The sequence below is a fragment of the Somniosus microcephalus genome, chromosome 8 (assembly GCF_052327205.1).
Source record: "Somniosus microcephalus isolate GS21.2 chromosome 8, FLI_Smic_1.0, whole genome shotgun sequence".
Classification (NCBI taxonomy): domain Eukaryota; kingdom Metazoa; phylum Chordata; class Chondrichthyes; order Squaliformes; family Somniosidae; genus Somniosus; species Somniosus microcephalus.
Genome location: NC_140994.1, coordinates 262,742,705 through 262,763,893, shown reverse-complemented (window position 1 = coordinate 262,763,893; position 21,189 = coordinate 262,742,705). Strand labels below are relative to the sequence as shown.

The 21,189-nt window shown below is 51.5% G+C and overlaps 1 protein-coding gene across 2 annotated transcripts in view; it reads right to left on the bottom strand.

The window, feature by feature from the left end:
- Positions 1–519: 519 nt before the first annotated feature.
- The window catches only part of dctn4 (dynactin 4), a 59,837-nt gene continuing 39,167 nt past the window's right edge, over positions 520–21,189 (bottom strand). For both annotated transcript variants that reach the window (XM_085996011.1, XM_085996012.1), the window contains 4 exons: positions 10,836–10,890; positions 10,361–10,468; positions 8,151–8,248; positions 520–2,883 (listed from right to left, as the gene is read on the bottom strand). In XM_085996011.1, the coding sequence (XP_085852137.1) occupies positions 2,670–2,883; positions 8,151–8,248; positions 10,361–10,468; positions 10,836–10,890 (475 nt within the window). In that variant the 3' untranslated portion in view covers positions 520–2,669. The remainder of the gene's footprint in view (positions 2,884–8,150; positions 8,249–10,360; positions 10,469–10,835; positions 10,891–21,189) is intronic.

The following is a 21,189-nucleotide window of genomic DNA, read 5'->3' as shown; positions in this document are numbered from 1 at the left end:
TGCAAGTGAAATTCTACCCACAATGGAGAGGTTGTAAGTCGCAGGACAGACTGAACAGGCTGTGCCTCTTCCCTCTAGAAAAGGGAAGGAGGGGTGACCCGATTTAAAACAATGAAGGTGTTCGATAGGGTAGACGTAGAGAAGTTGTTTCCACTTGTGGGGGAGACCAGAACTAGGGGCCATCAATATAAGACAGTCACTAATAAATCCAATCGGGAATTCAGCAGAAACGTCTTTCCCCAGAGTGTGGTTAGAATGTGGAACTCGCTACCACGGGGAGTGGGCGAGGCGAAAGGCAGAGATACATTTAAGGGGAGGCTAGATAAACACGAGGGAGAAAGGAATAGGAGGAGATGCTGTTAGGGTGAGATGCAGTAGGGTGGGAGGAGGCTCGTGTGGAGCACCAACACCGGCACCGATCAGAGGGGCCGAATGGCCTGTTTCTCGATGCTTGTATCGGACCAGTCCCAACGCTGCACCAAGAGTGATACCAGCCTAAAAACAGTACAAGAGACAGCCTGGTCTTTAATCTCGTATTTATTGTTTTAAGTCCATACATAAGTTATATTTTAATACACTAGAATATCGCTAATAGTCACAGCACAATGGTTACAGGCAGTAGCAAACTCGCTTACACCCAGCGTCATATGGGCAGTAATTGGGGGGGTCGATGGGGAGAGTTGGGGTACTGGAGGGAGTGGGTTCGGTGGGAGAGTTGGGGTACTGGAGGGAGTGGGTTCGGTGGGAGAGTTGGGGTACTGGAGGGAGGGGGGGTTCGATGGGAGAGTTGGGGTACTGGAGGGAGGGGGGGTTCGATGGGAGAGTTGGGGTACTGGAGGGAGTGGGTTCAGTGGGAGAGTTGGGGTACTGGAGGGAGTGGGGGGGGTTCGATGGGAGAGTCGGGGTACTGGAGGGAGGGGGGTTCGATGGGAGAGTTGGGGTACTGGAGGGAGGGGGTTCGATGGGAGAGTTGGGGTACTGGAGGGAGTTCGATGGGAGAGTAGGGGTACTGGAGGGAGAGGGGGGGTTCGATGGGAGAGTCGGGGTACTGGAGGGAGTTCGATGGGAGAATCGGGGTACTGGAGGGAGTTCGATGGGCGAGTCGGGGTACTGGAGGGAGTGGGTTCGGTGGGAGAGTCGGGGTACTGGAGGAACGGGACTGATGAGGTGAACGGCCGTTACGCCCTCGACTCCAATGTTCCATTAGCAGAGTTTAACAATGACGCGCTGACTATGGGTTAAATGCAGGAACGGCAATGACGTGAGCAGGAGGTTTCTGTCACTGCATTTCCCCCTTTATGTGCAGCGTAAAGGCAGCGACCAAAAGCGACGTTCCGCCCCAGCTGTAGTTCCCGGGGCGACGGGTCTTTGAGATCGGTACGTGCTGAGCGGCGCAGGGACTGGACCCGAGTTATACTGCGAGCGCCGCAGCGTGCTGCAACCAGGAGTGTACGTGAGCCCAGCGCAAGGAGATAGGGGGCGTTGCTCGCAGTCCCCCGGCCCCCCCCCCCCCCCCCCCCCCCCGACAGCACGAGGTGCCGACTGCTCCCACGCCCAAACCCCTGGGAGCGTTAGAAATAACATGCGGCTCGCTCCAGCGGTGCTGCTGCGGGAGTCTCGATACCACCTCCCACCCTCCCCGCCCGTCGGGCTGTCTCGCACCCACCCCTTCCCTCGGCTGGTGTGTGTGTGTGTGTGTGTGCGTGTGTGCGTGCGCCAATGCTCCTGTTAAGCTGCACGGCCCCACAGCTGTCCGGGGGGTCACGTGCAGCCGGCTCACTGGCTGTTGAAATGGAAGAAAACCAGGCGTGTGCGGAAACGTGAACGGCCCAGGCAGCGCCTTGACGGGGGCAGCGCACCCCAAAAAAATTAACATTGGCGTGTAGGTGTGTGCAAGTGTCGCATTGTGTAGTGTGACCATCCTTTATAACCTGCGCACAAACATCATTCTAAGAGCTTACCAAGTCCGAGAATATATTTTTTTAAAAACCACACTGTACAAAAACGTGCAACTGAAGACAGACTCGCGTTTCTCCAGCGCCTCTCACCGCCTCAGGGCAGCCCCCAGCCCTTTGCAGCCCATGAAGCAGTTCTGAAGTCTGGTCACTTGTTGTAATGCAGGAATCCAATCTGCGCCTGTTCTATCCGGGACACGAGTTATCCGAGCACATCCCGGTCATTCCTTCTGCAGAGATTCCCGAGGGGCACCCGGAGAATTCCAGAAAGACTCGCGCTCGTGACACGAGGGGCTAATTTTTTTAGGATGAACAGAGGGCGTGGATCCGGTCGCGCTCGCTCTCCGAGTGTCAGGGGGTTTACTGAGGCAACCGGGCCGAGACTTTCCCCGTCGGCAGCTCAGTGAGTTCACCGCAGCGCGGCACGGCGCGGGCTCCTGCTTCTCATGGGGGCTCTGGTCCAGGGTGAGAAGCTGCGAGCGAGACCGGGTTTGCGGGGGGGACCCGCAGTCTGTCTGGGAAAAGGGGATGGGGTCCACCCGCAACCCGTCCGTCTGTCCAGGAAAGGGGAGGCAGCGGGGGGGGGGGGAAAGAGAGGGGGGGGGGGGGGAAAGAGAGAGGGGGGGGGAAAGAGAGAGGGGGGGGGAAAAGAGGAGAGGGGTCGTCACCCACCAGTCCGTCCGCCCGTCCGGTCACACGCGGACCCCGGCGCTCTCAGGCGGCCAGCGGCCCGAGGCTCAGGTCCACGTGCTGGGTCAGCCAGATGACCTCGGCGCTCTGCTCGCCCTCCTCCGCGGGCCGGATGGGCCCAGTCAGGTTCTTGAAGTCGTACCGCAGCTTGAAGCTGACATTGACGTTGCCGCTCTCCTCCTGAGGGATGACTTTGATGAAGAGGCCGATCTTGTTGGATTTTCGGAAGGCCACGATGCTGAGATGGGAGAGACAGGTCTTGATATTTATTTGGCAAACCTTGTAGAACCATACAGCACAGAAGGAGGCCATTCGGCCTCTGAACGAGCTCTCCAACCAGTCCCACTCCCCCACTCTCTCCCCATAGCCCTGAAAACTTCTCCTCGTCAAGTATTTATCCAATTCCCTTTTGAAAATGCTGTAAATTTTTAAAATTAGAACATTGTGCACTGTACTAAAGTGACCTCCTCCCCCGTCTTTCTCCCTGGTGATGTTTCGCCAGGGTTTGTGTTGGGATATCTGCAATCCAGATGTTGCCAGGATCCTTTAGTGATTCAGTTCCCACACAGCCTGGCGGAGGGAGCGGCGACTGACGCGCTGGCCACTTGCTTGCCCCCCGAGCTCTACATGACACACACCGAGCACCTCTCCATTACCTTCATCGCTCCACTGCCCAACTCCACTGGGGGGCAGCACCATCACAAGGGGAGATTGCAGCGGTCTCCATTGGCCTGGCCCCTCTCCAGCTCTGTCGCCTCCTCCAGCCCCACAAATCCCCCACCCAGCGATCTCTGCACTCCTCTAATTCTGCCCTCGAGCAGCCCTGATTTCCATCGCTCCACCGTTGACGGCTGTGCCTTCAGCTGCCGAGGCCCTAAGCTCTGGAATTCCCTCCCTTAACCTCTCTGCCTCTCTCCTCCTTTAAGACGCTCCTTAAAACCTACCTCTTTGACCAAGCTTTTGGTCACCTGCCCTAATATCTCCTTATGTGTCTCGGTGTCAAATTTTGTTTGATAATCGCTCCTGTGAAGCGCCCTGGGGACGTTTTACTACGTTAAAGGCGCTACATAAATACAAGTTTTACCTGTTGGTGGTTCAAGGTAGGAGACCCACCACCACCTTCTCTGGGCAACCAGAGGCGGTCGATAGATATGGCCTTGCCAGCGACACCCACACGTTTAAAAAGAAAATAAATCACTACTAGCCTCCATTCACCTGCTCGCCTCCATGTCTGCCCATACCGCAGATTCACAAAGCCCGTCAGTGAGCTCAGCATAGAATTAATGTAAAAAAAAAACCGAAATGACAATACTTGCATTTATATGTTAAGATCAATGTGCCCTCTCGCATGCGCGGTTTTTACATCGGAAAGCCGGCTGCGCGGGATCCCTGGAGCGTTGCTTGGCCGCGCAGCTTAAAGGGAACGATGACCGAGATGTCTCCAGGTGCCTCCAACTCTGGGCTTTACCTGAAGTGCAATGATCAGTGTTATGTGGGCAAGCGCGGCAGCCATTTTGTGCACAGCAAGATCTCTCGGACAGCGTCGAGATGAACGGCCGGTTAATCTCTTCTGTCGAGAGAGGGGGATGTTGGCCGAGGACACGAGGGAGAATCCCCCCCTGCGCTTCCTTCAATAGTGGCCGTGGCATCTTTCCGAGGGGGCAGACGGAGCCTCGGTTTAACATCTCATCAGTCTGGTGAATCTTCGCTGCACTCCCTCCATGGCAAGAACATCCTTCCTCAGATAAGGCGACCAAAACTGCACACAATACTCAAGATGTGGTCTCACCAAGGCCCTGTACAACTGTAGCAAGACATCCTTGTTCCTGTACTCGAACCCTCTTGCTATGAAGGCCAACATACCATTTGCTTTCTTAACCGCCTGCTGCACCTGCATGCTTACCTTCAGTGACTGGTGCACAAGGACACCCAGGTCTCGTTGCACTTCCCCTTCTCTCAATCTATTGCCATTCAAATAATAATCTGCCTTCCTGTTTTTGCCACCAAAGTGGATAACCGCGCATTTATCCACATTATACTGCATCTGCCATGCATCTGCTCAATCACCCAACCTGTCCAAATCATCCTGGAGTTTCTCGGCATCCTCCTCACAGCACACACTCCCACCCAGCTTTGTCTCATCTGCAAATTTGGAGATATTACATCTAGTTCCCTCGTCTAGATCATTAATATATGTTGTGAATAGCTGGGGTCCTAGCACCGATCCCTGCGGTGCCCCACTGGTCACTGCCTGCCACTCGGAAAAAGACCTGTTTATTCCAACTCTTTGCTTCCTGTCTGCCAACCAGTTCTCTATCCAAGTCAGTACCTTACCCCCCAATCCTTACCCCCCAAGATGTAGGAGGGGTTCTGAATGAATTTTTTGCGTCTGTTTTCACTATGGAGAAGGACGATGTAGACATAGAAATAGGGCGGGGGGACTGTGATATGCTCGAACATATTAACATCGAGCGGGGGGAGGTATTGGCGGTTTTAGCTGGCCTAAAAATGGATAAATCCCCAGGCCCGGATGAAATGTATCCCAGGCTGCTGTGTGAGGCAAAGGAGGAGATTGCGGGGGCTCTAACACATATATTCAGGACCTCTCTGGCCACAGGGGATGTGCCAGAGGACTGGAGAACCGCTAATGTAGTACCATTATTCAAGAAGGGTAGTAGGGAAAAACCGGGGAACTACAGGCCAGTGAGCCTAACATCAGTGGTAGGAAAATTATTGGAAAAAATCCTGAGGGACAAAATGTGTCTCCACTTGGAGAGGCAAGGATTAATCAGGGATAGTCAACATGGCTTTGTCAAGGGAAGATCATGTCTGACTAATTTGATTGAATTTTTTGAGGGGGTGACTAGGTGTGTGGATGAGGGTAACGCAGTGGATGTGGTATACATGGATTTCAGTAAGGCCTTCGATAAAGTCCCGCACAGGAGACTGGTCAAGAAGGTAAGAGCCCATGGAATCCAGGGTGCCTTGGCACATTGGATACAAAACTGGCTTAGTGGCAGAAGGCAGAGGGTGATGGTCGAAGGTTGTTTTTGTGACTGGAAGCCTGTGGCCAGTGGGGTACCACAGGGATCGGTGCTGGGTCCCTTGCTGTTTGTGGTCTACATTAATGACTTGGATATGAATGTAAAGGGTATGATCAGTAAGTTCGCGGATGATACAAAAATTGGTAGGGTGGTAAATAGCGAGGAGGGTAGCCTCAGTCTGCAGGACGATATAGATGGGTTGGTCAGATGGGCGGAACAGTGGCAAATGGAATTTAACCCGGAAAAGTGCGAGGTGATGCACTTTGGGGGGACTAACAAGGCAAAGGAATACACAATGAATGGAAAGACCCTAGGCAAGACGGAGGGTCAGAGGGATCTGGGTGTGCAAGTACACAGATCCCTGAAGGCGGCGGAACAGGTGGATAAGGTGGTAAAAAAGGCATATGGGATACTTGCCTTCATTAGCCGAGGCATTGAATATAAGAGCAAGGAGGTTATGATGGAGCTGTATAAAACACTGGTTAGGCCACAGCTGGAATATTGTGTGCAGTTCTGGTCGCCACACTACAGGAAGGATGTGATCACGTTAGAGAGGGTGCAGAGGAGGTTCACCAGGATGTTACCAGGGCTGGAGCGCTTCAGCTATGAAGAGAGACTGGGCAGGTTGGGTTTGTTTTCCTTGGAGCTGAGGAGGCTGAGGGGGGACATGATTGAGGTGTACAAAATTATGAGGGGCATAGATAGGATGGATGCTGAGGAGCTTTTTCCCTTAGTAGAGGGGTCGATAACTAGGGGGCATAGATTCAAGGTAAAGGGCGGGAGGTTTAGAGGGGATTTGAGAAAGAACTTTTTCACCCAGAGGGTGGTTGGAGTCTGGAACTCACTGCCTGAAAGGGTTGTGGAGGCAGAAACCCTCACAACATTTAAGAAGCATTTGGATGTGCACTTGAAATGCCATAGCATACAAGGCTACGGGCCAAATGCTGGAATATGGGATTAGATTAGACAGGGCTTGATGGCCGGCGCGGACACGATGGGCCGAAGGGCCTCTATCCGTGCTGTATGACTCTATGACTCTATCCCATGTGCTTTAACTTTACACGCTAATCTCTTATGCGGGACCTTATCGAAAGCCTTCTGAAAGTCCAAATACACCACATCCACTGGTTCTCCCTTATCTATTTTACCAGTTACATCCTCAAAATTTTTTTTAATTGTTTGACCTCTGCATCAGCTGATCTCAGTGGGCCGCACTCCCGCCTGGGAGTCAAAAGGTTGTGGTTTCAAGTCCCCACTCCAGAGACTGGAGCACAAAAATCCAGGCGGATATTTCAGTGCTGAGGGAGCGCCGCACTGTCGGAGGGTCAGCGCTGAGAGAGCGCCGCACTGTCGGAGGGGCAGTGCTGAGGGAGCGCCGCACTGTCGGAGGGGCAGTGCTGAGGGAGCGCCGCACTGTCGGAGGGGCAGTGCTGAGGGAGCGCCGCACTGTCGGAGGGGCAGTGCTGAGGGAGCGCCGCACTGTCGGAGGGGCAGTGCTGAGGGAGCGCCGCACTGTCGGAGGGGCAGTGCTGAGGGAGCGCCGCACTGTCGGAGGGGCAGTGCTGAGGGAGCGCCGCACTGTCGGAGGGGCAGTACTGAGGGAGCGCCGCACTGTCGGAGGGGCAGTGCTGAGGGAGCGCCGCACTGTCGGAGGGGCAGTGCTGAGGGAGCGCCGCACTGTCGGAGGGGCAGTGCTGAGGGAGCGCCGCACTGTCGGAGGGGCAGTGCTGAGGGAGCGCCGCACTGTCGGAGGGGCAGTACTGAGGGAGCGCCGCACTGTCGGAGGGGCAGTGCTGAGGGAGCACCGCACTGTCGGAGGGGCAGTGCTGAGGGAGCGCCGCACTGTCGGAGGGGCAGTGCTGAGGGAGCGCCGCACTGTCGGAGGGGCTGTTGATCAAATGACGTTAAACTGAGGCCTCACCTGCCTGCTCGAGCAGATGATAATGATCCCCGACACCATTGGATGAGCAGCAGGGAGCTCCAGAACAAGGGGCACAACCTTAAAATTAGTTCCAGGCTGTTCAGGGGATGTTGGGAAGCAGTTCTTCGCACAAAGGGTGGTGGAAATCTGGAACTCTTTCACCCCCAACCCCCCAAAAAGCTGTTGAGGTTGGGGTCAATTGAAAAGGGGGGGGTGCATACCAGATGGGAGGGTGGGGTAGTAAATTGTGGAGGTGCTGGTACCAAACGGCACCCACTACTTGCAAACTTGCACCCAACAGAGCCTTGCAGGTCTGGGAGGGGGGGGGGGGGGCGGGGGGCAGTAAAATGTTGAGCAAATGATGTGTAAATGTGCATCTAACATTCCAGGACTCGGGAAAAGGAAACTTTTAAACCGCCAAATGGGATTATTACTGTGCGTGGTCAGCGGACATTTTCATGGCAGTAAACCTGTTCGCCGTAAAGCCAGCCCCTGCCCCTTGGTTTGTTCTCTAGTTTATGATCCGTGCTCATCACTCACTCTGGGTCATCGTGGAAATCCTGCGGCTCAGCCAGTTCATCGTATTCAGCTGCAGCGTCTTTCCCGGCCAGGATAATCTCCTTCGAAGGAAGCACCACCTGCAACAGAGACAGAACAGGGCTTGAATCAGCGGCGGCCAATCGCACGGGCTGGGAATAGAGCAGCGGCCAATCACACGGGCGCCAATCAGCGGCGGCCAATCACGGGCGCCAATCAGCGGCGGCCAATCACACGGGCGCCAATCAGCGGCGGCCAATCACACGGGTGCCAATCAGCGGCGGCCAATCACACGGGCGCCAATCAGCGGCGGCCAATCACACGGGCGCCAATCAGCGGCGGCCAATCACACGGGCGCCAATCAGCGGCGGCCAATCACACGGGCGCCAATCAGCGGCGGCCAATCACACGGGCGCCAATCAGCGGCGGCCAATCACACGGGCGCCAATCAGCGGCGGCCAATCACACGGGCGCCAATCAGCGGCGGCCAATCACACGGGCGCCAATCAGCGGCGGCCAATCACACGGGCGCCAATCAGCGGCGGCCAATCACACGGGCGCCAATCAGCGGCGGCCAATCACACGGGCGCCAATCAGCGGCGGCCAATCACACGGGCGCCAATCAGCGGCGGCCAATCACACGGGCGCCAATCAGCGGCAGCCAATCACACGGGCACCAATCAGCGGCAGCCAATCACACGGGCGCCAATCAGCGGCAGCCAATCACACGGGCGCCAATCAGCGGCAGCCAATCACACGGGCGCCAATCAGCGGCAGCCAATCACACGGGCGCCAATCAGCGGCAGCCAATCACACGGGCGCCAATCAGCGGCAGCCAATCACACGGGCGCCAATCAGCGGCAGCCAATCACACGGGCGCCAATCAGCGGCAGCCAATCACACGGGCGCCAATCAGCGGCGGCCAATCACACGGGCGCCAATCAGCGGCAGCCAATCACACGGGCGCCAATCAGCGGCAGCCAATCACACGGGCGCCAATCAGCGGCAGCCAATCACACGGGCGCCAATCAGCGGCGGCCAATCACACGGGGCGCCAATCAGCGGCGGCCAATCACACTTTTGCAGGCTTGAAATTTTGCAACTAAATTTTACTTTGGACTTGGGACAACCGAAAATAAAACAGGAACTGGTGCCTTTACAAGGCTGAGTGTTGCCAAGAATGTATCCTGTAACACGTGGGAACGATCCTCTCGGTGCCAACACCGTGAACACGGGAAACAATCCTCTCAGTGTGAACACCGTGAACAATCCTCAGCCACTCACCTTCAGCCCCAAGTGCAGCAGTTACTTTACTTCTGTTTACAGGCCGAACACAGGCCCAAATTCTTCTCACCTCCCACTCCGACGCTGAAAGTAGTTAGAGGAAGAGAGGGCGAAAGGGGTGAGGGGATCCCAGTGCCGGAGGGCAAGAGGGGTGAGGGGATCCCAGTGCCGGAGGGCGAGAGGGGTGAGGGGATCCCAGTGCCGGAGGGCGAGAGGGGTGAGGGGATCCCAGTGCCGGAGGGCGAGAGGGGTGAGGGGATCCCAGTGCCGGAGGGCGAGAGGGGTGAGGGGATCCCAGTGCCGGAGGGCGAGAGGGGTGAGGGGATCCCAGTGCCGGAGGGAGAGAGGGGTGAGGGGATCCCAGTGCCGGAGGGAGAGAGGGGATCCCAGTGCCGGAGGGAGAGAGGGGTGAGGAGATCCCAGTGCCGGAGGGAAGAGAGGATCCCAGTGGTTGAGGAGCCGAGAGGGTGTGCAGGGTCTTAAAGCAGGCGAATCCTAGGATGGGACGAGGCCACGGAGAAATCTGAAAAGGGAGCGAGTTGAGCTGGGAGTAAATGGGGCGATGGGAGTGTGAAACTTAGTGCGAGTGAAGATTGGGAGTGGGATGAGTGAAAGTTGCAAAGGGTTGAGGCAGTGGCCTGGAGCTGCCGACAGGAGGCAGGAAGAACGGCTTCAGTTTTGCCAACAGTTGGCTGGAGAAGGATTTGGTTCAGTCCAGGTCCGAATATCAGAGGCAAGGGATAGGAGTGCGGCAACAACCATTGGTTATTAGAGGGGAAGGGTGGGGACTTTGTGCGTATTCCAGTCTCCCATCAGTGGAGGAGCCCCAGGCAGCGTCAGCACAAGCCGGAGGGTACAGAAATGCAGCAAATCATTTCGCAACAGGTTGGGAGCTTTAGCGATAAAGGTTTCCCTTTAGGCCGAGTTACCTTTGCAGTGCTGTGCACGTCGTCAGGGTCTGCCTCCTCGCAGGGCAACAGAGTAACATGGGTGAGGTTCTCCACGGGGTTGGTGAGCGTCAGAAGCACTTGGCTCTCCTGCAACCAGAGCAACGGCATTATAACGCATCGAACCGCCGCCCTGCACTCCGACCTCCCTGCCGCCTCCGACCACCCCATCCCTGCCCCACACTCAAACCTCTGTCTGACCAGGACAAGGCAGAAGCTAGTTGGGAAAGCAGGGCTAACCTGGCCCAGGGCTGCAGCAGATTAAGGGCTGCAGCACCAAAGGTGATCAATAGCTGATTAAAGCAGAGGCCGAGACATAAATACATTCCATTAATTAAACTTCAAATTAATATTAATTATGGGGAATGGACTGCACGAGATTCCCTTGTGACTACACTCACAAATGCGGAAATTCAATGCACAGGTCAAGTAAAACAGGAAATCAGACCATACTTGCCTTCATGAAGCGCAGGTTGGGAATGGACATAATTCGGACCTCCGGAATATAGTTCCTGCGAAAAAAAAAAATCCGAATAGACTCAGTCTCAAATTGTTTTAGTGGGGAACAGGCACCAGTTTAAACACTTCCCGGGCTTTGCTTGTTAACCGTCAGGTTGCTCATGAACGTGTAAAAAACGCCACTTATGTCCAGACAGCAGAATTTACAAACACAAAAAGACTTAAGTCAACAATCTCCCCACTGTCCCTAAAATATGTATTTACCTTTATTAAAGACTTGCATTTCTATAGCGCCTTTCACGTCCCAAAGCGCTTTACAGCCAATGAAGTACTTTAGAAGTGTAGTCTCTGTTGTAATGTAGGAAATGCGGCAGCCAATTTGCGCACAGCAAGCTCCCACAAACAGCAATATTATAATGACCAGATCATCTGTTTTTGTTATGTTGATTGAGGGATAAATATTGACCAGGACACCAAGGGGGAGAACTCCCCCCTGCTCTTCTTCGAAAGAGTGCCTTGGGATCTTTTACATCCACGTGAGGGGGGGGGGGGGGGGGCAGACGGGGCCTCGGTTTAACGTCTCATCTGCAAGAAGGATTGTGCCGATTCAAACATTCAAACCCACTGAAAAAAAACGGCAGCTCAGCATCAGCAGAGGAAACTAAGGCCCTCGCGCCGCCGCTGGGATATGGCCGCAGCGGCCCTCACATTTCTCTTTCAGAGGCCGACTTAATCATGCGTTTTTGAATTTTAGACGATCCCACGCCAATTGTCCCTTTCCTGGCCCATTACCCCAGTCACTAGCTACTTTGGAGCTTCACCTCCTCCCTTTTAAAATAAAAGCCAGCAAGAGCACCCCACACATTGTTCGCGCGGACAGCAAGCACGTTAATTCTTTCTCCCCCCCACCCCCCCCGGTCGGGATGTTTCGGGCAGGCTTGGAGAGTGCGAGAACGAGCGGCCACAGCACAGTATGCTTCCGCAGTTTGCGCAGCCAAAGAAAAGTCGAACGCATCTGCTGGGGGGGGGGGGGGGGGGGAACATGCTCCAAGTAAACAGGACATACCACTCTCTGCTGCACTCAACGCGCTGGGAATCTGGAAACGTTGGGCGCGAGGGAGAGATGCATCACAGGAACCCCGCACGGATAATTAATGCATTACCTTGCACTGGGACGCACAGCTCAGTGCAAAAATCACACTTCCAGCTGGATATTAAAACGACTACGCACAGGGAAGGTTAGGAGTGATATTGTACGCTAGGGAGGGATAATAAAGGGGAGCAGGAAATAAGCAGTGTCCCCATGTAATTCACCTCCTTACTGCGGTGCTGGCGCCGGCAGTAAAAACGATCAGAAATACATTTACTATACCAAAAAATGTACGGATTTTTTTTAATGTAAGGGGCAGGTCCCCGGTGTCACATGGCGATGACTGCTGCAGGGGAAGGAGTCTGAAGCTATCCAGCCCAACGTGTTGAAGTCTCTGGAACGGCAGTTGTTTGAAACTCTGCAGACATGTGTCAGCGCGACTCCAGCAGGCCACAAGCGAGCTCCCGCTGGTAACACAAGTCACCGAACCAAACGATGCCAACCGGAGACTGGCTGCTGATGGATTTATAAATATTTAATCTTCAACAAAAAAATTAATTGTTTTATAGTAAAAGGCACCAAGACTCTAACAAAAATGAGACATTTATGCAAGGAAGCGCTCCTTTGCCTCTCCTTTGCGATTACAGGCTAGGCAACTGGAATACACTGTCAGAAAGGGTGGCGCAGTCAACAGAAACTTTCAAAATGGAATTGGATAAATACTTGTAAAGGAAAAATCTGCAGGGCTATGGTGCAAGAGCAAGGGAGTGGGAAAGAGGCATACGTTAAGTACATAGACAGCAGAGGAGTGCATGGTAAGAGAGAATACGAAGGGATTAGGAGAGAAGTCAAAAAAACAATTAGGAAGGCAAAGAGAAACTATGAAATTTAAATGATCAAGGAACATAAAACAAAATAGTAAAATATCTTACAGGCACATCAATAAAAAAAAGGAAGGTTGGGATGGGAATAGGGCCATTAGGGGATGGGCAGAACAATACCACAGGTAACGATAGGGAGATGGCAGAAATATTAAATCATTATTTCGCTTCGGTATTTACCAGGGAGATAGAACACGTGAACATGACATTGGATGATGAGATTAGTAATGAGATAAGTGCATTTAAAATAAAAAAAGGGGATATATTAAATAAACTAATCAAACTCAAAAGAGGATAAAACATCTGGTCTGGATGGACTGCATCCACACATTTTAAAAGAATCTAGGGAAGAGATAGCAGAGGCATTTCTACACATTTAATAATTCGTTAGAAAAAGGTGTAGTGCCAGAGGACTGGCGGATAGCTAACGTAATACCTATAGTTAAGAGGGGGGTTAGAACATGTCCAGTGAATTATAGACCAGTCAGCTTAACATCGGTGGTAGGAAAAATAATGGAATCCTTACTAAAGGAGAAAATAGAAGAACATCTAGAAACAAAAAGTATAATAATGAATAGTCAGCATGGATTTCAAAAGGGAAAATCTTGCTTGACCAACCTTATTGAATTTTTTGAAGAGGTAACAGGGAGAGTAGACAAGGGTAATGCAGTAGATGTAATTTATCTAGATTTGCAAAAGGCCTTCAATAAAGGTACCACATAATAGACTGATGAACAAGGTCAGAGAATGCGGAGTCAGGGGACAAGGAGAAGAATGGATTGCTGGCTGGCTTCAGGACAGAAAGCAGAGAGTGTGAGTAAAGGGTAGCTATTCCCAGTGGCAGAAGGTGGGTAGTGGTGTTCCACAAGGATCAGTGCTGGGACCACTGCTGTTCACAATTTACATTAACGATTTAGACTTTGGAATCAAAAACACAATTTCTAAATTTGCGGATGACACTAAATTGGGGGGGAACAGTCAATACTGAGGAGGACAGCAACAAGTTACAGGAGGACATTAATAAAGTTGCAGAATGGACAAATAATTGGCAAATGAAGTTCAACACAGATAAATGTGAGGTATTACATTTTGGTAGGAAGAATAGGGAGGTCACTTATCACTTGGAGGGTGCGAGTCTAGGTGGGGTAGAGGAACAAAGGGATCTCGGAGTACAAATACACAAATCACTAAAAGTAGCAACACAGGTTAACAAGGCCATAATAAAAAGCTAATCAAGCACTCGGGTTTATTTCTAGAGGGATAGAATTGAAAAGTAGGGAAGTTATGCTAAACCTGTATCGAACCTTGGTTAGACCACACTTGGAGTACTGCGTACAGTTCTGGTCGCCATATTATAAAAAGGATATAGAGGCACTGGAGAGGGTGCAGAGAAGATTTACAAGGATGATACCAGAAATGCGAGGGTATACATATCAGGAAAGGGTGAACAGGCTGGGTCTCTTTTCTCTTGAATAAAGAAGGCTGAAGGGTGACCTAATAGAGGTCTTTAAAATTATGAAAGGTTTTGATAGAGTGGATACAGAGAGAATGTTTCCACTTGTGGGGAAGGGCAAAACTAGAGGCCGTCAATATAAGATCGTCACCAAAAAATCCAATAGGGAATTCAGGAGAAACTTCTTTACCCAGAGTGGTGAGAATGTGGAACTCACTACCACAGGGAGTGGTTGAGGCGAATTTAAGGCGAGGCTGGGCCTGGGCATTACACGAGGGAGAAGGGAATAGAGGGTTACGCTGATAGATTTAGATGAGGAAAGACGGGAGGAGGCTCGCGTGGAGCATAAATGCCGGCATGGACTGGTTGGGCCGAATGGCCTGTTTCTGTGCCGTATATTCCATGTAATTGGATAGCTCTTTCAAAGAGCTGACGCAGGCACGATGGGCCAAATGGCCTCCTTCCATTGTGCGCGAGATGCTGGGATGGCAATCCGTATTTATATGTTACAAGGTGCCCCCATGAATGGGATCTCTACCATCGCTACACGAATACCAGTGTCCTAAATTTTGCTGACTGCTCCAAGTGAGTGGGGCAAGAAGGTGGCAGATGGAGTATAGTGTGGGGAAATGTAAGGATATTCACTTTTATAGAAAAAACAGAATATTTTTTAAATGGTGAGAAACTATCAAATGTTGGTGTACAGGAAACAGAAAGTTAGCGCGCAGGTACAGCAAGCAAATTAGGAAGGCAAATAGCATGTTGGCCTTTATTGCAAGGGGGTTGGAGTATAAGAGTGAGGAAGTCTTGCTCCAATTGTACAGGGCTCTGGTGAGATCACAGCTGGAGTACTGGGCACAGTTTTGGTTTCCATACCTAAGGAAGAATATACTTGCCTACTCCTGCTCCTATTTCTTAAGAGCACATATTAAGAGCATAGAGCACATATACCAGAAACGCTGTTTACGGACCATCATCAAAGACCCTACCCACCCCAGCCACGGTCTGTTCGCCCCCCTGCCATCCGGGAAACGCTACAGATGCATTCGCACCCGAACGACCAGATTTAGGAACAGCTTCTTTCCCAGGGCTGTCATCCTACTGAACTCCACAAATAAACTCTAAAGCCTGCACATCTGCCAATGCACTTTATTATGGTTATGTTTATGTTAATGTATTACAAGCCAAATGTATGTTGAATGTTTAAATGTCTTAATCCAAATGTACACTCTCGGGAGCCACAAGCCTACATTTCGTTGTACTGCACTTGTGCACTAACAATGACAATAAAAGTGATTATGATTATGATTTCTTACCCAATCTGTTCCCCTTAATATCTTGAAAACTTTGGTCAAATCACCCTTTAACCTTCTAAATTCCAGGAAATGCAACCCTAGTTTGTGTAAGCTCTCCTCGTAATTTAACCCTTGGGAGTCCAGGTACCATTCTGGTAAATCTACGCTCCACTCCCTCCAACTCCTCCTTTAACCTTCTCTACAGACCCAGTTTTTCAAGCCAGTCTCTAAACAATAACTTGTAACGTAGTAAAACGTCTCAAGGTGCTTCACAGGAGTGTTACAAGACTAAAATTTGACACTGAGCCACATAAGATATTAGAGCAGAGGTAGGCTTTAAGGAGCATCTTAAAGGAGGGGAGAGAGGCAGAGGGGTTTAGGGAGGGAGTCCCAGAGCTTAGGGCCTCAGCAGCTGAAGGCACGGCCGTCAATGGTGGAGCGATTACAATCAGGGATGCTCAAGAGGGCAGAATCTGAGGAGCGCAGAGATCTCGGGGGTTTGCGGGGCTGAAGGAGATTACAGAGATAGGGAGGGGCAAGGCCATGGAGGGATTTGCAGACAAGGATGAGAATTTTGAAATCGAGGCGTTAACCAGGAGCCAATGTAGGTCAACGAGCACAGGGGTGATGGTTGAACAGGACTTGGTGTGAGTTAGGACACGGGCAGCCGAGTTTTGGATCACCTCAAGTTTACGTAGGGTAGAATGTCAGAGGCCGGCCAGGAGTGTGTTGGAATAGTCAAGCCTAGAGGTAACAAAGGCATGGATGAGGGTTTCAGCAGCGGATGAGCTGAGGCGGGGCGGAGACGGGCGATGTTACGGAGGTGGAAATAGGCGCTCTTAGTTATGCTGCGGATATGTGGTTGGAAACTCATTTCCGGGTCAAATATGACCCCAAGGTTGCGAACAGTGTGGTTCAGCCTCAGACAGATGTTAGGGAGAGGGATGGAGTCAGTGGCTAGGGAACGGAGTTTGTGACGGGGACCGAAAACAATGGCTTCGGTCTTCCCAATATTTAATTGGAGGAAATTTCTGCTCATCCAGTACTGGATGTCGGACAAGCAGTGTCAATTCAGAGACCGTGGAGGGGTCGAGAGAAGTAGTGGTGAGGTAGAGCTGGGTGTGGTCAGCGTACATGTGGAAATGGATGATGTGTTTTCGGATGATGTCGCCAAGGGGCACCATGTAGATGAGAAATAGGAGGGGGCCAAGGATAGACCCTTGGGGGACACCAGAGGTAACGATGTGGGGGTGGGAAGAGAAGCCATTGCAGGTGATTCTCTGGCTACGATTAGATAGATAAGAATGGAACCAGGCGAGTGCAGTCCCACCCAGCTGGACGACGGTGGAGAGGCATCGGAGAAGGACGGAGTGGTCAGCCGTGTCGAAGGCTGCAGACAAGTCAAGAAGGACAAGGAGGGATAGTTTGCCTTTGTCACAGTCACAAAGGATGTAATTTGTGACTTTGAGAGCAGTTTCGGTACTGTGACAAGGGCGGAAACCTGATTGGAGGGATTCAAACATGGAGTTGCGGGAAAGATGGGCACGGATTTGGGAGGCGACCACACACTCAGGGACTTGAGAGGAAAGGGAGGTTGGAGATGGGGCAATAGTTTGTAAGGACAGAGGGGGTCAAGGGTTGGTTTTTCGAGGAGGGGGTGATGATGGCAGATTTGAGGGAGAGGGGGACAGTACCTGAGGAGAGAGAACCGTTAACAATATCAGCTAACATGGGAGCCAGAAAAGGAAGTTGGGTGGTCAGCAGTTTGGTGGAAATAGGGTCGAAGGGGCAGGAAGTGGGTCTCATGGACAAGATGAGCGTGGAGAGGTCAAGAGGGGAGATTGGAGAGAAACTGGAGAAGATGCGAGTTCAGGGCTAGGGCAGGGGGAACCCGGTGGGCTAGGGGAAAGAAGGGAAGTGGCAGAGGCAGCTGATCGGATGGTCTCAATCTTAGAGACAAAAAAGTCATCGACTCAGGAGACTATGTTCTCCTTCCTGATATCAGCAAACCTACATTGTACCTGCTCCACCGCTTCAATATCCCTTCTATAATGGGGTGTCCAAAGCCGCACACTGTACTCCAAAGTTGGGAAGAGAGCGCATCGCAGACCCACTGGAACACTGGCTTGAGGCCTCCTGGTCCTGCAAAGATGCTTGTTCTGGAGTTATCCCCTTTACAGCAATGGCAATGCACCATTGCTGCTACGATTCAGTCCCACTGCACAGGTTAAGTGAAGGCGGCAGGAGTAACAACCGAAGATACTGAAATCCGGCTGCCTTTCTGCATTGTCTGGAGGCGCCACTGCTGTGCCGAGAAGGTTGGCGTGTGATTGTGAGCAGTCATGGTAATAAAAACCGCAGGCAGACAGATGTTCAACACTAGCACACGGCGCCCTGACTGACTGCAGGTCAATAAGCCCAGGGCTTTATTGAAGTCTGCAACATTTGGCTTTCGAACGGATTCAAGCTCCGCACAGGGGGCGGTGGGTGGAAGCAGTCAGTCTCGGGGGAACTGAACAGAATCGAGATTAAAAGCTGAAGCTGCCAATTTCTGGTGAACTTTCGCTGCAGTTAGAACAGCGAGCGATGCAAAGCTAACCGTACAATCGCGGAGTTGGATCCCGACCTCCCGTTTGGAGTGGAGTGGGATGCCCTAAAGCTCGCAGTCTTGTGCGACTTGGGTCGCGCGCTGCAAGGGGCCGAACTCTGGGTGCAGTGCCGAACCTAGTTTTACGAAGCGCTCAGATGTTTCCCACCCCTCCTGCAACCTCCTGGGCACTTTATAAAGAGTCTTAAACGTCTCGAGGAATTATAACCGCAAAAACGGGATATTGCAGCCCCATCGTAAAGCTGCTGCTATGGTGTAAAAATGTTCGTCCTTAAAAAAATAGGTGCGAACGCTCATCCAAGTGCTGAGGTCCCACACTTCATTACACTATCCAGATGGCCCTGGGCTGTGCAAATGACAGGAAGAAAATGCAAAAAAGAGACCAACAGGTTTCCTGCAGACTCGCGCTTTATAGTACACCAAATTCATTTTTAATCAAACCCGACAGGATTATGAGCGAGTCTTGTCAATTTTATTTTTTTATAAAAAGGATGTTTAAGAAGCAATTGCCATCTGCAGCAACTTCCACATGTTTTTTTTTTTAAAGACCCCAGTGGTTTCAACACTCGGCCTTGCTGATCGGCGCAGAGGCAGACCCCGGGAGCTCGGTTCAGACACGGGACTGGCGGTCTCTCGTACGAACAAGTACGCCGACACATTTTATGCGATGCGAGTCATGTAACTGCTGATCTCTCGCCCCCCGCACCGCCAGCCGTGGTTCCATTGGTAGCACCCTCGCCTCTGGGTTCAAGTCCCCACTCCAGAGACTTGAGCACCAAAATCCAGGCTGACACTCCCAAGGCGGTACTGAGGGAGTGCTGCACTGTCGGAGGTGCCCTCTTTCGGATGAGACGTTAAACCGAGGTCCCCTCTGCCCTCACGGGTGGACATAAAAGATCCCACAGCCACTATTTCGAAGAAGAGCGGGGGGGGGGGGGAGGAGTTCTCCCCGGTGTCCTGGGGCCAATATTTATCCCTCAATCAACATCACTAAAACAGATGATCTGGTCATTATCACATTGCTGGTTTGTGGGAGCTTGCTGTGCGTAAATTGGCTGCTGTGTTTCAAAAGTACTTCATTGGCTGTAAAGCGCTTTGGGTTATCCTGAAAGGCGCTATAGAAATGCAAGTCTTTCTTCCTTTCCCTCCCATTGCTCAGCTTTTACCTCCCGAAACCCCAACCCCCATTCGTACACCCACCCCCCCCCCCCGAAGGTCCTCGTTCCCTGCTCTGCCATCGCTGGCCACACTTTGTGCTACTTTACCCCAGCCTCAGGAACTCTCTCCATAAAACCCGGTTCCTGCAGCATTTCTCCTTTCAGCTGCCAGGCCCATTGTAAAAACAGACGCACATCGCTGTGATATTTATTAAGCTGACACAGCGAGATATTTCACCCGGCTCCGTGACAAAGAGATTACATTGTTTTTAAATGTTTGAGAGGGGTGGCGATGGGCCAATCAAATAAAGTAAAATTATGCAACGAGGTGACTCACGGTGCATTTAGTTGCTTTGACATTGCTCTCTAATGCACGACCTCCGTAAGAGAGACACTATTCCAATCTGAACCGTTAATACAGTTTTTTCTTAAGTAGAAAACTCCGCTCAGTTGGCTAAATTCTCCCCCTCGATGCTTGTTCTCCCCCTCGATGCTTGTTCTCCCCTACCCCAGCACTGAACTAGAGATTGCTCAGAACATGGCAAAAGCTTCAAACACCACCACCCAAAGCAAACCATTAACTCGCCATTCCCCTCACTGTTGTGCGTACAACGTTTTGTTCAATATGCTGGCCAAATATTTATACGTTGGCCGCATTTCACAGGTAGGTAGTTGTACATGAAGATTATTGCTTAAGATAAAAAACCACGGGATTGGGGGTAATATTCTGGCATGGATAGAGGATTGGCTATCTAACAGAAGGCAGAGAGTTGGGATAAATGGTTCATTCTCAGACTGGCAATCAGTAACTAGTGGTGTTCCGCAGGGGTCAGTGCTGAGTCCCCAACTCTTTACAATCTATATTAACGATTTGGAGGAGGGGACCGAGTGTAACATATCAAAGTTTGCAGATGATACCAAGATGGGAGGGAAAGTAGTGAGTGAGGAGGACGACATAAGAAACCTGCAAGGGGACATAGACAGGCTAAGTAAGTGGGCAGAGATTTGGCAGATGGAATACAATACTGGAAAGTGTGAGGTTATGCACTTTGGCAGGAAAAATCGTAGAGCAAGTTATTATCTTAATGGCAAGAAACTGGAAAGTACTGAAGTACAAAGGGATCTGGGGGTCCTGGTGCACGAAACTCAAAAGGTTAGTATGCAGGTGCAGCAAGTGATTAAGAAGGCCAATGGAATGTTGGCTTTCATTGCTAGGGGGATAGAATATAAAAATAGGGAGGTATTGCTTCAGTTGTACAAGGTATTGGTGAGACCGCACCTGGAATACTGCGTACAGTTTTGGTGTCCATACTTAAGAAAGGACATACTTGCTCTCGAGTCAGTACAAAGAAGGTTCACTCGGTTAATCACAGGGATGAGGGGATGGACATATGAGGAGAGGTTGAGTAGATTGGGACTCTACTCATTGGAGTTCAGAAGAATAAGAGGCGATCTTATTGAAACATACAAGATTGTGAAGGGGTTGGATCGGGTGGATGCAGGGAGGATGTTCCCGATGATGGGTGAAACTAGAACTAGGGGGCATAGTCTTAGAATAAGGGGCTGCTCTTTCAAAACTGAGATGAGGAGGAACTACTTCACTCAGAGGGTGGTAGGTCCATGGAATATGCTGCCCCAAAAAGCTGTAGAAGCTACATCATTACATAAATTTAAAACAGAAATAGACAGTTTCCTAGAAGTAAAGGGAATTAAGGGTTACGGGGAGCGGGCAGGAATTTGGACATGAGTCTAGGTTCGGATCGGACATGGCCCTGTGGGTAGCGGAGCGGGCCCAGGGGCCGTGTAGCCTGATCCTGCTCCTATTTCGTGTGTCTAATTCTGTTAGATTCAGGAGATGGTTCTGTGAT